The 14,729-nt window shown below is 48.8% G+C and overlaps 1 protein-coding gene across 4 annotated transcripts; it reads right to left on the bottom strand.

Annotated features, from left to right (window-relative positions):
• Window positions 1-1,289: 1,289 nt before the first annotated feature.
• On the bottom strand, window positions 1,290-14,098 carry Caly (calcyon neuron specific vesicular protein). 4 transcript variants are annotated; one of them, XM_021168619.3, is made up of 7 exons: window positions 13,622-13,825; window positions 12,910-13,067; window positions 5,477-5,636; window positions 4,092-4,205; window positions 2,942-3,055; window positions 1,691-2,050; window positions 1,290-1,427 (listed from the first exon to the last, which is right to left on the bottom strand). In XM_021168619.3, the coding sequence occupies exons 3-6, from the start codon at window positions 5,609-5,611 to the stop codon at window positions 1,733-1,735; spliced, it is 681 nt and encodes a 226-aa protein (XP_021024278.1). In that variant the 5' UTR covers window positions 5,612-5,636; window positions 12,910-13,067; window positions 13,622-13,825; the 3' UTR covers window positions 1,290-1,427; window positions 1,691-1,732. The 4 variants fall into 4 exon arrangements, with proteins under 4 accessions (XP_021024278.1, XP_029335044.1, XP_021024279.1 ...); XM_029479184.2 differs by having other exon boundaries at window positions 12,922-13,067; XM_021168620.3 differs by lacking the exons at window positions 12,910-13,067; window positions 13,622-13,825 and adding an exon at window positions 13,992-14,098.
• Window positions 14,099-14,729: the final 631 nt, after the last annotated feature.

Here is a 14,729-nt window from a genome sequence, read left to right as displayed (position 1 = left end):
ATGGGGCTTAACCAGTAACCATTAGTTTAATGGTTAAGAGCACTGACCACCGTTAAAGATTTATTAACCTGCTCCTGGAAACACGCCACTAGCCCTGAATGACTGTCCCCACTGAATACATCCTTTTAGAATTGTTATAGTTTGATGGTTTATAATGATGTTACCTGTTCTGTTTGTGATTCACTGAATACATAGTTTCAGAGTTGTAATGCTTGGATGATTTTTGTGCTTTACTGTGCCAAAACATGTTTGTTGCTATCTGTGATTGTTTCACTGGATATAGTTTCTAAGAGATGTAATATTTGGTTTTTTAATGTATAAAATCCCCTGCTTGAGAGCTGCAGAATACACTCAGATTCAAACTGCCTCTGTGTGTGTTTCTGTTTGTCACCGCCGAATCCTTACCCACCTAGTTTCAAGGACCCTCATTCCAGGAACCCTCATATCCGACTGGGGTGGTCCGTGGCAGCTCCTCCACAACTCTGGCCCTGATGCAGGGGCATACCACTCTTAATGCTAAGAAGCCTTTATGCCTCATGCAGATAGCACCGGACCTCCTTCTTAGAGCTTCTCTGGCCCCTGGGCAACAAGTTCTGTCCTCATCATCCAGCGATCCCCAGGTCTGAGCTCATTAGCCAAGGCGTCAAGGCCCAAGACAGAAGTGATCAGAAAAGAGGTACCAGAGTGAGTGACAGAGTTGGAGTCAGGCAGAACCTAGGGCTACTTGTGGTGGGGAAAGAAGGGGACTCTGGAAAGCTCCCCTGGGACCTTTTGACAACTTACCTCCTGTCTAACTCCTGAAGGGAAATAGGTAGGGAAGGGACTGAGGAGGGCCCTCCAATTTGCAGAAGGCCAGCCACAGACAGTGTCTCTGCAAGGTTTCACCCCCAACTCGGGATCCGTATTCACTTCCTTCTTCATTAAGTCATTTCTACTGTGAGCGACTTACCCAAGGGAAAGAACTCGTGGTGGGTGCTGCTAAAAACCAGGAGCTCCTCCCAAAGGAACAGAGCGGCCCTATTGCATGGAGAGGATCCACAACCAGGCAGCGAATAGCTGGATACAGCAGAGTATAGACCTGGGACAGTCAGGGACCATTAAAATTCCCCTGAGTGGCTTATTCTATTGTGGCCAGTGGCCCCTAGGCTTGGCCGAAGTGGAGAAGGGCTGGGTCTATTTCTCTATGTTAGAAGCAGGCACTAAGGTGTCCTCCTAGGTTCAGGCGTTAATGAAAGTGTTCACAAAAGTTTGCCACCAAAAGAGAAACCACGACCCAGATAGATGTGAATCTTTACTTAAAGAAAAGCAACAGAGTCAGAGGTCCACCAGGGGTGGGAGACTTGAGCAGGGTGCTTTGGGACAGGAGCACAATCACTGGGTGGAGAAGCGTCAGGCAGTGTGCATGTCAAAGTAGCTGGTGAGGGATGCTGTGAAGATACAAGAGTCAAGGTGAAAGGGGTAGAAGGCTGGTGTCCTGGGCAGAAAGGCAAGCCGCGTGCGCAGACTCGGAGGTAGCCTTGAGAGAGTGTGCACATCTGGGTAGGTTTCTGGGCCTGACCGGAAGTGAAGGAGGTGGGGAAGGAGGGAGGTTCGTGGGGGCGGGAAAGGGCGAGAGAAAGGGCAGGGCAGGGCAGGGCAAGCCTGTGACCCTACGAGCCAGTCAGCCCCTGTTTGGGCGGGATACACTTACCCCAGCCACGGGCAGAGCGAGGACCGAGGACCGGGCAGACAGTCACTTGGGAGGCTGGGATGGCACGCCCTCCGCCTTCTGCGGGTCTTCTTTCTCTCTCGTGTACAAAGACTTCCCTGACGGCTCGGTGCCCTCTGCCGCTGCAGCTGCTGCTGCAGTGGACACAGCCATCGCCGCAGGGGTAGTGCCCTTATGCTCCTCCTTGGCGGTCCGGTAGTTGTTTCCCCAGACAGCGGGCATCTCAGTGCCGTGTTTGCGGCTCAGTGGGTAGGCCCCGATGGCTGCCAGGATGCTGCGGTGGCGTTCGGGGTCCATCTCGGTGTAGTACATCTCCAGGGTCAGTGGGGTGCAGATCTTGTGCTGCAGCGGATGCATATTCCGGACCAGCGTGGGGGGCCGGGGATCCGAGTGAAAGAAGGGGAGGAGGAGGAAGGGTCCCAGTTTAAAAAAACCACAAAGGGGTCTTTGGCTTTGGGTCAGAGGATTAGAGCCCAAGGATCATTGGCTCCTCCCAGGAAGCTGGAGGGCTCCAGTTCCACTAGCACCTCCTGCCTTCAGTTTAGATAAAACACCTTCTCTTTCTCTTCTCTTAAATTTTACTTTGTTTGGGGGCTGCAGAGATGGAGAGAAGAGCACTGACTGCTCTTCCAGAGGTTCTGAGTTCAATTCCCAGCAACCACATGGTGTGGCTCACAACCATTTGTAATGGGGTCTGATGTCCTCTTCTGGTGTGTCTGAAGACAGCTACAGTATACTCAGATGCATAAAATAAATAACTTAAAATGTTTACTTTGTGTGTCTATAACTGTGCTTGAGTTGGCCAGAGGAGGTCTCCTTGAGACAAGGTCTCTCACTGAAGCTGGAGCAAGCTTTGGCACTGTCCTGCCTCCCTGTGTTGGGGTTACAGCAGCCACATCTGGCTTTTTACATGGGTCCTGGGAACTCGAACCTGGGTTCTTATTTATGCACATGCAGCATGTGCTTTCCCCTACTCTGCCAGTTCTCTAGACCTAAAACAACATTTTCTCACAAAATCTCAAAAGATAGGATCTCCTTATGTTCTGGGAAGTAAGAAAATGAGACCACACAGGGATGGCCTTGTCATTCAGAAGGGAAAGCAAGGATGGGAGAGGCATCCTTCCTTGATGCTGTCGCAGAAAGCCCTCCACATCCTGGCATTGCCTGAAAACCATAGCAGGACCACGGCGGTCTCTACTATCCTTGCCCAGGTCTTTGACCCCTCAGGCTTACCCGAAGTAGGAAGCCATCTGGGCAGGTGAACTGGTCATACCAGATGGCCTTGTACATGATCAGCACACAGCCCAGAAGTGCCATAGCAAAAGCGATCATCCTTGCGGTGGGCAGCTGGCAGAGGAAAAAAAGCAACACGGTGCAGGTGAGATGGGTTGGGGCCAGCCTCCCTGAGGGGATGGCCTCTCAGGACTGGGCCTAGGCATAGTACCACAGCCCTTACGTCTTGTCTCCTTACATCCTTCCTTGAGGTCAGCTCCAGGACCAAAGGTCTAGAAACCGTTCTTTGCAGGCCTACCCTTACTGGCATTCTGGAAACATCCCTGACCAGGTAAACTGCATTTGGCCAGTGAAGTTGCATGCAGTCAGTTGACCCAGAAGGTGCTATAGGAACAGGTTTGCCCTGCCCATGTGCCCCCTAGAGAAGTTGGTGTTCACCCTGAATGCAGGGAACATTGTATGTATGTTTGTGAGCACTGGGGATGGGGTGGGAAGGCTTCTAGGGAGACAGGTGCATTCGTACCACCCTGGGAAGATCCCTGGCCCCTGAAAAAGCAGCAAGGCCTAAGCACTATGGAAAGGGGGCAGGTGTTCCTTCTGAAAATGGAAAAGCATTAGAAACAGCTAAAAATGATGAAATGGCCGGGGAGTGGTGGCGCACGCCTTTAATCCCAGCACTTGGGAGGCAGAGGCAGGCGGATTTCTGAGTTCGAGGCCAGCCTACAAAGTGAGTTCCAGGACAGCCAGGGCTACACAGAGAAACCCTGTCTCAAAAAAATCTAAAAACAAAACAAAACAAAATGATGAAATGGTTAAATGACTAAAACCATCACTGATATGGTTAAAAGAAGACAAAGAGGAGACATTTGCCAGATAAAAAGATAAAGCTCATATCTGTTCCACAGAAAGCCTGCAAAGACAGAGACAGGGATGATCTGGGAAACAGGAGTTTCCCATGGAAAGTCTCCCGGGAGCTCAGGCTGCTCAGAAGACTGGATACAGATGGACAGCTAAGGGCCAGCCAACACTAGAGGTGACAATCTGAATAAGAGACCTAAGTGGGACCCAGTCAAAAACAAGGCCTGAGTTACTCATCTACCCTCTCCCCTGCCCTAACTTCCCATAGTGAGGGGGGGGGGGACATACTTACTCTTCGTCCTTCCTCTGAGTGACTGCAAGCCAGCCTCTGACCCTCCAAATCTGCGAACTTCCTTGGCTGGTCTGCAGAGGTAAGTTGATATTCTGTCTGTGTCTTGATGACCACCTACAGAAAGAGATGGCCGTGCTGGACAGCTGGCAGGGACCCAGTGTGCCCTGCACTGAGCGGGCTAGGAACCTGAGGACCGTCTGTGTGTACTGTTTGATGGCCAGTAGAGCTGCAGCATCTCAAAGCTGAAGCCATAGGAAGGTAGGCACTGAGAGACTGATAGGAACCACAGATATTCAAGGCAGAGACAGGCCGTGGGTGCAGTTCCTCACTCTGTCAGCTGCCTTCCAATCAGGGTGCTAGGTCTCTTACATGATCTTCCCCTTGTACTGCTCCACAATCCGGCTCCTCCTCCCGGGGGGTCTGTCCCGACTTCTCTGAGAGCTTACAGAGTCTTGAGCCTCCAAGTACATGGGGGCTTAGACACAGGCGATTCTAGGCTGTTTGTACTTTTTAGAGGCAAAGGATAGATCTGCCAGCAGAATTCACTGTTCTAGTCAATGCAGCTGAAAGCCACCCAGGTCACTGCAGAGCTGCCTTGGGCTCCTTGAACGGCCAGGCTAGGCCAGCCTTGAGCTCCTGTTTGCTTCTCGCTGACGTCTGCTGAAGACCCCCAGTCACCTGCCCAAGAAGCCCTATTTTGTGCCCTAACCTAGAGCCCTGTCTGGAAAAGAAAGAGAAATACACTATTGCTGTGATGAAACACCACAACCAAAAGCAAGATGAGGAGGAAGGATGTATTCAGCTTACACTTCCACACCATACTATATCATGGAAGGAAGTCGGGACAGGAACTCAAACAGGGAAGGAACCTGGAAGCAGGAGTTGATGCCAAGACCAGGGAGGCTTGATGCTTGTTGGTTTGCTCCTCGTGGTTTGCTCAGCCTTCTTTCTTATATAGAACCCAGAACCACCACCCCTTGGGTGGTACCAAAATGGGCTTGGCGCATCACTAATGAAGAAAATGCTCTATAGGTTTGCCTACAGGCCAATCTTATGGAAACCCTTTCTCAACTGAGGTTCTTTCCTCTTAGATGACTATAGCTGGTGTCGAGTTGATATAAAATTAGCCAGCACGAGTGGTAACTGCAACTTGCTGGCCCCTGTTAGATGACATCATAGTCTGGGTGTTTCAAGTCTGAGGAATCCAGTGGTCAATTTACCCTGTTTCCGATGCTGTAGGGACCCTGGATGTGAGAGAGCTAAGCAGGAGGTCTAACCAGGAGGTCACACTTGCCTGTGATTAGTGTGGATTTCTGCCATAAACCTCAGGCACACCTCTTTGTTTCTAGACAAGCCTGAGAAAGCCTCACACATTGGGTACTCACCTGGTCTGAGAATGATGGCTGAAGCTGGCTGACATCCAGGGGGCTGATCAGAGGGACACTGTCCATGGCAGCCCCATCCTGGTCTCCTGTTTCCTTGCCTGGCTTCCCTGAGAAGCTGCAGCCTAGCTTCACCATGGTGGATGATGGTCCTTGTCCCAGCCTAGAAACACAGATAAGAGCATCACTTTTAAGTCATCTTGTGTACAGCCATAGAGCCAGTTCTGGAGTAAGGACCCAGAGTGGTTCCGATAATCCTCATACAAAATCCAGGGATGGGTTGTGGGAGGTCCAGCTCAAGGCTTCTCATTCCCTCCTGATCTCTCAGCAGTGCAGAATGGAGCCTCTGGCTAGAGACCATTTCAAAATAGTGCCAAGACATCTTCCTCTGGCCAGCCTGCTCTGCCATGTGTTTTAAGTGCACATGTTCCACCGGGAAGAAAAGGTCCAGGGATCAGTTGGATTGCCAGGCTCAGCAACTGAAAACGCAGGAGTCCCAGATCAAAGCAAATTTGTTAACTGTTTTAAAACTTTGTTTTAAAAAACAACAACAACAACAACAAAAAAACCAACACAACAATAAAACCAAACAACAACAACAAAAAACCCTAAAAAATCTAAATCAAAATAAACAAAACCCCAACCAAACAAAAGAACATGTAGTCTATGCAAAAAGGGGCATGTCCATATTAACTGTCATCATTATCTATGTGAAATTCAAATGAAGATGACAAAAGTACACAGTCCTGATGGTGCAGGAAGACCAAGCCTTTAGAGAGCTGAGACCCCAGCCTGCTAGCCAGGCCAGCCAGGCCAGCCAGGCAGTCATTGCAGTCTGGAGGAGGGTGCAGGTCCCACGAACTCTGGGTAAGTCAAAAATGAACACTTTCAAGGCTGGAGAGATAGCTCAGCATCTAAAAGCGCTTGCTGCTCCTGTAGAGGACTTGGGTTGGATTTCCAGCATCCATATGTGATGGCCTCATAACCTCCTGTGACTCCAGTTCCAGGGGATCTGCTGTCTGTCCTCCACAGGCTTCTATATGCACACAGTGCACACACACACACAGAGGCATATAAATGTAAACATAATAAGGAAATACTTTAAAAAGGAGTATATACTCTCATCCTGATGTCGATCTCAGAAGGGAAAGGGCCTCTAAGCTGACAGATGAAAAATCCTCTTGAAACTGTATGTGGTGAAGCTTGCTTTTAATCCTAGCACTTGGGAAGCAGAGACAGGCAGATCTCTGAGTTCAAGGTCATTCCAGCCACTAGTGTTGTACAGTGAGACCCTGCTTCAAAAAGTAGAATAAAATATCACAAAACCTCCCCTCATATAGAACTCCAGTCCCAGACATCATGCCAATATAACCATGTATTTTAATTTTATTTATTTTTAAGATTTATTTATTATATATAAGTACACTGTAGCTGTCTTCAGACTCTCCAGAAGAGGGCGTCAGATCTCATTACGGATAGTTGTGAGCCACCATGTGGTTGCTGGGGTTTGAACTCAGGACCTTCAGAAGAGCAGTCAGTGCTCTTAACCTCTGAGCCATCTCTCCAGCCCCCATATGTTTTTTTTTTTTTTTATTCACTTTATACACATCGCTTTATTCACATCACAGCCCACTCCCTCCCCTCTTCCCAGGCCCACCTTTACAAATCCCTCTCCCCAGTCCCTCCACAGGATGCCCCCCTTGGGCAGCACTGGGCCCAATATAATAACGTATGGTTTTTTGTTTTAAAGATTTATTTATTTTATATATGTGAGTACACTGTCACTGTCTTCAGACACACCAGAAGAGGGCATCAGATCCCATTACAGATGGTTGTGAGCCATCAATCATGTGGTTGCTGGGAATTGAACTCAGGTCCTCTGGAAGAGCAGTCTGTGTTCTTAACTGCTGACCATCTCTCCAGCCCCTAGTATAACCGTCTTTAAAAGGAAATACTGCAAAGGTATTGTGAAATTCCAGAGAAAGAACAAAGAAGCTCTCATCAACTCCTGAGGCCAACCTTCTTCCTCCCTCCCAGCTCCCAAGCACATTCAGAAGGAGGACTTACAAGTCAGTTCCCCCCCCCCCCCCAACCCCAGATAGTAGAGACCTGTGGTGAAACTTGAGCAGGCTGAGATCAGCAAAATATTAAAAGATCACAGAGGTTGTGTGTATTGCAGGTGTGGAATTTGGTAAGCAGTTCCATGGGGCTGGGGAGATGGTGGCTCAGTTGGTAAAGTGCTTGCTATGCAAGCATGGAGACCTGGCTCAGATCCCCAGCGCCCGCACAGAAGCTGGGCCAGTGGCTGGCATCTATAATCCCAGTGCTGGGAGGAAATGGGCAGAGATGTGTGGAATTTGGTGGCTGGATAGCTACCTAGGCCAGCATAGCTGAAACGCAGAGGTTGAAGTTCAGTGAGAGACTCTCTCAAAGTAAGGCAGAGAGTCATCGAGGAAAAAGGTAAAGTGACCTATGCACACACAGGTGAGTGTACCTGAGCACACAGGCACACATCTCACACACACAGACACACACACAAACACATACACACACACAAAAGGTGCCTGGGGGGCAGGTACTGGAGAGATAGTTCAGCAGTTAAGAGTACTTGTTCTTGTAGAGGATTTGGGTTCGGTTCCCAATATGGTGGCTCAAAAATGGTCTATAAAGCCAGTTCTGAGGACCTGACAAGTCTCTTCGGACCCCTGCAGACATCAGATACACAAGTGGTTACATACATAGTTACCAGGTCGTCAGCATTTCCCCTAGGCTCTGCCCACAACAGCCAGGCTCCTGGTGGCTTGCTTCCCCTCCTCCCCCTCTTCCTCTCTTTCTCTCTCCCCTCTCTGTTGTTCTTTGTCCCCCTCTCTCCTCTGCCTCTACCCCTTCCTCCAAGTCCCAAATAAATTCCTTTTTATATGGCATGGCTTGATTTCTCAGGGTGTCACCTTGGCACTGGCCACCAAGGCACCCCCCATCACACTGCCGTTTTATAAAACGCAAATCACAGACAAAACATTCATTCTGACACATAAAATAAATCTAAATTAAACAAAATAAGAAGGGATTGGCAAGATGGCTCAGCAGTTAAAAGCACTTGCTGATTTGACAGAGGACCGGGGTTCAGTTCCTAGCATCTACATAATGACTCACAATGACCCATAATTCCAGTTGGAGGGTCTCTGTCTCCCTCTTCTGACCTCCACAAGCATCAGGCATGCATGCGGTACTCAGACATACACTCAGGCAAAATGCCTACACAAATAAGAAAAATAAAATAAAAGATTTAAAAAATAAGAAAAACTAGCCAGCGAACACCTTTAATCTCAGCACTCAGGAAGGCAGAGGCAGGTGGATCTCTGAGTTTAAGGCCTGCCTGGTCTATAAAGTGAGTTGTGGACAGCCAAAGCTGTCACAGAGAAATCCTGTTTTGAAAAAAAAAAAACTAACTAAATAAATATAAAAATAAGAAAAGCTATTTCTTTTTTACATTAACAGCATAAAGAAGAAAATTATCTAGGCAATTTTAGCAGGAGTCAAAAATATATTTGGTTGAAGTTCACTTACAATTTTAAAAATGTGCTTGCACACTGAGGGCAGAGGAAGAAGGAATATTCTTAAATTCCAACAAATTTATTGAGTGTAAGTCTTGTTGTTTTGGTTTGTGTGTTTGTTTGTTTGTTTGTTGTGTTTTGTCGTTTGAGACAGGCTCTCATTATAGCTCAGGCTGGTCTTAAACTCCCGATCTTCGTGCCTCAGACTCCAGAGTCCGGGATTACAGGTGTGCATCATCACACAAACTTGAATTTGGGTTTTCTGTCTTTGAGACTACAGAAGTGCAGAGGACCTGGTCTGGTCCGGTGGTTTTCATAAGAATGGGCCCCATAGGCTCCCGTATTTGAATGCTTAGTCACCAGGGAGTGTCACTACTTAAAGGAAAAAAAGTGTTTAGAAGAATTAGGAAGTGTGGCCTTGTTGGAGGAAGTGTGTCCTTGGGTGTGGACTTGGAGGTTTCAAAAATCCAAGACTAGCGGAGTGTTTCTCTATGGGTGGATCAGGATGTAGCTCCCGGCTACTTCCCTAGCAGTGCACATACCTTGCCTGCGGCCCTGATCCTCTCCAGGAAAAGGGACCAAACCTCTGAATCTGTAAGCAAGCCTTCATTTGAATGCTTTTTTAATATAAGAGTTTCCTCGGTTATGATGTCTCTTCACAGCATCAGAACAGTGACTAAGACAGCCAGTGAAGTTCCAGAAACGACGGTCCTGAGTGATCAGTTAGCACAGCTGCACAGGGGCAAAGAAACCAGGCCAGGGGTTTGGAACCTAGTCCTGATTATTCATGGACAAAATCGCTGTTGTATTTAAATGCAAAAGCAAGTCCCCCATATAGATATAAACACTGAAAGACTCCAGGGTCGGTGAGATGGCTCAGTGGGTGACTGGCTGCCAAGCCTGGCAACCTGAGTTCAGTCCCCAGGACTCCCATGGTGGACCGAGAAAACCGCCTTCAGCAAGGTGTGCTCTGACCTCCACATGTGCAACGTGACATAATTGTACTCACTCACACACAATACATAAGAGCAATACAATATTTAAGGGATGGGGGAAATAATTCAGTGGTTATGAGAACTGATTTTTTTCTTCCACATCGATATCTAGCACCCACACAGCTGCTCACAGATCTGAAACTCCAGTTCCAGGGAGTCCAATGGCCTCTTCTTCAGGGGCACCAGAAATACATGAGATGTACACACATACACATATGTAAAACACTAATACATACAAAAAATTTAAAAATGAAAAAGTCCAGTTAAATTTGAGTTTAAAGAAAGCAGATGTGTTTCTATATGTCAGTGGCAAATGTTGATACTTTTAACTATGTGTGTAATTTATTTACTGTTTTCCATAAATGCATGTCTGTGCTTACTTGCACAGGTCAGAAGAGGGCGCTGCTGCCCCGGAAAATGGAGTTTTATGTGCGTCTGTATGTGCAGTTGCCCTCAGAAGCCAGGGCATCACACCCTGAGCTGAAGCTATAAGTAATTGGGAGCTGCCTGATGCGGGTGCTTGGAATACAACTTAGGTGCCCTCTGCTCTCTACCTCTGAGACTACTCTCCAGCCCCTGTCTTTTTGTTCATTTGGTTTTGGGGGGAGTTTTTTTTGTTTTGCTTACTTTTAAATAATGTTGGGTTTCATTATATAGCCCTATACAGTCCAAGGCTGGCCTTGAACTCAATATTATCTTGCCTCAGCCTCCCCAGATGTGAACCAGCTAAGATTTCATTTAAATAATTTCAAACCCCAGGACAGAGATGATGGGCAGTTGCTCCATATGGAAGGCCATGAAATACTGGCGAGGGGAGCAAGGCCCGCCTGAATCCTCCGTCAGGTAAAGAAGACTGTCCTGCAGACTTTGGAGGTCTTTATGCTCCAGCATCTCCGACAGTATTTATAGAATCAACAACTCTCAATCAAAATTCCAACAAATTTGTTTATGAACTTAAAACATCAAGTGTTTTGTGTTGAAGGCAGAAAGACACAAGATGTTTGGACAAAGGAAGTCCATCTGCTGGGTATCTGCCCTGAACACAGCAGTGTACACTGGTGGTGTTGATGCTTTGCAGAGGGAAACCCATTTGCCATATTCTACGCATTCAGATCTCAGGTAATAGCAGAGAAGCTGCCTGCTTTTTAATAATTAAAGTCTGCTTGGAATGGTGAAGCTAATCTGGTCACAACATGCATATTCAAATGCAGATAATGAACACACGTGTGTGCACACACAATGCACAAGTGAATACAGCAATTTGTTCTAGGTGCATGAACAGGGAAAACCGACGCAATAGAGCACTCCAGAGAGACAGTGCAGAAGAATATTTACAGTCTCAGGAAGAGAAAGATTCCCCAGCAGTACTCATAGAAGAAAATCTCAATAAAATTACTTTTCATGTTAAAATTAAGAATCCTTGCCTATAAAGACAAGACCTTCAAAGAGGACCTTCGAAGAGGTTTCAGAAGCCAAAACTGGGAGATAATTGCAGCCCACAAGTGACAACAGGGTTGTTGTGGGTTGAATGATGTCCCCACAAAAAGGACCACAATTTTTAACTCTTAAGTGTCAGTGAAAGAGATGTTTAAACAGCCCTTACAGTTGTAATGGAATTAAGATGAGGTCATACTAGAATGGGTAGGGAGGTGGGGGTTATTCCACAGTGGGGATCCTTAAAAGAGGATTTGGACATAAGAGGAAGGTTTTCTGCAGATGGTGGCAGGCTGGGGTGATGCAGTGTTATCCAAGACTGCTCAGGACAGCTGAGTCTGGAAGGAGCGAAGGAAGACCCTCTCTTCACAGTTTCAACAGAAACACAGCTCTGGGGAAATCTGGTTTTGGACTTCTTGCCTCCAGGATGGTAAAAGTTGTGGTTCTTTTGGACAGACTCCCTCAGAAAGCCAGCAGCCCTCCAGACCTACAAGTGACAGAGCCTGAGGAACACAGCGTCAGGGGCAGCTGGGTGCAGAACTTCTCGGGACAAGAAAGTAGAGAAGGCAGGCTGGGTAGGGGATGAGGGAGCGATGGCTATAAGAGAAGGGAAGGAAGCAGTATCTTCATGCACACCCTCCCTATCTCAGGCAGGCCCTTTAGAACCGAGTCCCTTTGACGCGTGGCATAGGTGACCTTGTGCCTGGCCCAGCCTTAATGGAGTGTCAACAAAGAACTTCCTTATGGGGTGGATCTGGTCCTAGTGAGGGAGCTGGCTCAAGGTTGGCCCTGAGCTGAAGGGGAACCGGACGGCCTAGGGCCAACCCGCTGGGCATTGTGATAGAGATGGATCAGAAATTATAAGGAATATAAAAGGCCGGCCAGGTAATACACGGAGGTAAAAGAACCAGGAAAGAAATCAGAACGGATAGAAGATGTCGTCCCAAGCATTCAAGCCTCTATGATAAAAGGCCTCTGCCTCCCCAAGAGCTCCGCCTATGGTTGCCTGGGTGACGCAGCCGCCAGGGCTAGTTTACGTCATCTCGGGTTCCCATGGCAACAAAGGCAGGCCTCTAGCTCCCTGTCAAATTTCTAGCCCTCCGTCGTCGTCAGGCAGAACATCGTAACCCAAGAGTGGACAACTCTCACCTTCTCTCAGCACACCAGAAGATTCCATCTAGGATTTTGGGGTCCCCGCTGGGAAGATGATAGGGGTCATAAAGGTTTAGAATTGGGAAGACTTCCCAACATCATCCACGGGTCCTTCCCTCTATCCCACTCTGTCATTTGATCTCCCGAGGGTTTGTTCTTAATTTTCAGCGCTCTCCGGGGGGCGGGGCGGGTATCTCTGGTCAGGGTCTACGCACCAACAAGATGCTGATGGACAGATATTGGAGGATGCGGATTTTTATTTGAAAATCCATAAAAGCTGGGCTAGAGGTTACAGACTCACGTTCACACGGACCCTTTCATGCTGCGTCACACAGAAGTGCACATTGGTGGGGGCTCGTGCTCTCCTCTTACGACGCTGCCGCAGTGCCCACCCAGGTCTGCTTGCACCCAAGCTTTTTAGGTCATGGTTGTTTGCCTCCAGTTTGAACGGCTGTTGTTCTGTGGGGCCCAAGCAAAGAGGGACAGAGAGGAGGGGCACAGCTGCTTGTGACTCCCCACACTCACCAGCCACCTGTGGCCCAGCATCCAGAGCCAAGCCCCGCGGCAGGTGGTTTGAGACAAATGGCTATCATACCTCCTACCATCCTTAAACCTTCACTCAGCGACCCCCATCAGGCCCTAACGCTCACAGTTCTGGGCAACACCCCTTCTGCTAATCCCTTTCTCTCCATCCAGCTGTTTCCTTTTTTAACACCCTGCACCCAGCAGTCAGACCTGAACAGGAGCTGGCGGTTTTGCCCCTGGGCCACCTTGGAGATGCACATCTCCCACTGGCTCTCCCAGACCTGCAGAGGTGGAGCCAGCCCACAAGGAGGAGGTCTGCAGTCACCATGAACTGGGCGAGCTGAGGTCCAGCTGTCCCGCCGCCCCTGTTACCCTACTATGCCCAGGATAAGGATTTGCAGCTTCATATGGGGTTTGTGCAGGCTGAGCAGCCATAATTCTTCCTAATGTCCAGGCTGCCACTGGCCTGTAGGGGTTTCTCGACATACCTTGAGGTCTAGGGACCTTTCCATCCACCTCAAGTCAGCAGAGCTGCTGTCCCCCAACTGTCCCGAGGGGTCTAATGACCACCCTCCACCGGAGCCAGCGGGGCCAACCTGACTTCTAGTGGAGACCACAGGAAGGAGATGGCTGTGCTCCACCGCTCTGGCAGACATCGGATCAGCCAAATCACTCCCACGTAGACTCTCAACCCCTACACCCATATCTTTGCACGTACATCCCACAGACGCACAGTCACACACTCTTGCACCCGCCCCCTTCCTCGCACCTCTCACATCCCTGCACTCTTGCACACCCACGCACACATGCTGCCCCCCTCGTCCCCATTCCAAAAGGAGAAACGTGGAAATGGCTCACAGGCAGTTGCTGCAGGACGCAGTCGCGGGAGGACAGGGATGCAGTGTAGATGCGGAGGATGCAGTTCCAGGCGCTTCACCACCAGGCGGGGCGGGCTAGGGGCTGAAGCCTGAGAGCGAGGCTGTGGTTGCCATGGAGATGCAGGCTGGAGGAGGGACCACTGTGGCTCAGGTGGCCTCACACCCCCTCCCACGGCAGACCTCTGCACTGCCTCTAATCACACTCACACACCTGACATAAGCACTTCACACACCCACGAAATACATTTCACATACTTGATACACACTTCACTCCCCCATATGCACATATTGCTTTCTTTCTTTCTTTTTTTTTTCCTTTTCTTTTTTTTTTTTTTTGGTTGTTGATGTTTGTTTTTCAAGACAGGGCTTCTCTGTGTAGCCCTGGCTGTCCTGGAACTCATTCTGTAGACCAGGCCTCGAACTCAGAAATCCACCGCCTCTGCCTCCCAAGTGCTGGGATTAAAGGCGTGCACCACCACTGCCCGGCTACATATTGCTAAGACACGCTTCATACACAATTTACACCCCTGACACACACACAGCATGCAAAGGCATACACACCAGTTCTCACATCTCATGTCACTTCACTGCAGGGGGGCAACCAGGAGACCAGAGGTGCCCTGGCTGCTCCTCCAGCTGGGATTCCAGGGGTTAAGGGAGAGTCTGTTCCTTCCCCCTGAGATCTCACAATAGAAGCTGGGGTCAGGACAGCTGTGGT

This window comes from Mus caroli, unplaced genomic scaffold (genome assembly GCF_978045245.1).
Source record: "Mus caroli unplaced genomic scaffold, Mus_caroli_1 scaffold_8, whole genome shotgun sequence".
Classification (NCBI taxonomy): domain Eukaryota; kingdom Metazoa; phylum Chordata; class Mammalia; order Rodentia; family Muridae; genus Mus; species Mus caroli.
This window is presented reverse-complemented; position numbering and strand designations above follow the sequence as displayed.

What these genes read in the sequence shown, in the direction of transcription:
- Caly (XM_029479184.2), bottom strand. An exon ending in ACTCAGAGGAAGGACGAAGA is followed by an intron (nt 3,056 to 4,091) that starts GTAAGTATGTCC and finishes TTCCTCTGCCAG; the next exon opens with CTGCCCACCGCAAGGATGAT. An exon ending in CAGATGGCTTCCTACTTCGG is followed by an intron (nt 2,051 to 2,941) that starts GTAAGCCTGAGG and finishes CATCCGCTGCAG; the next exon opens with CACAAGATCTGCACCCCACT.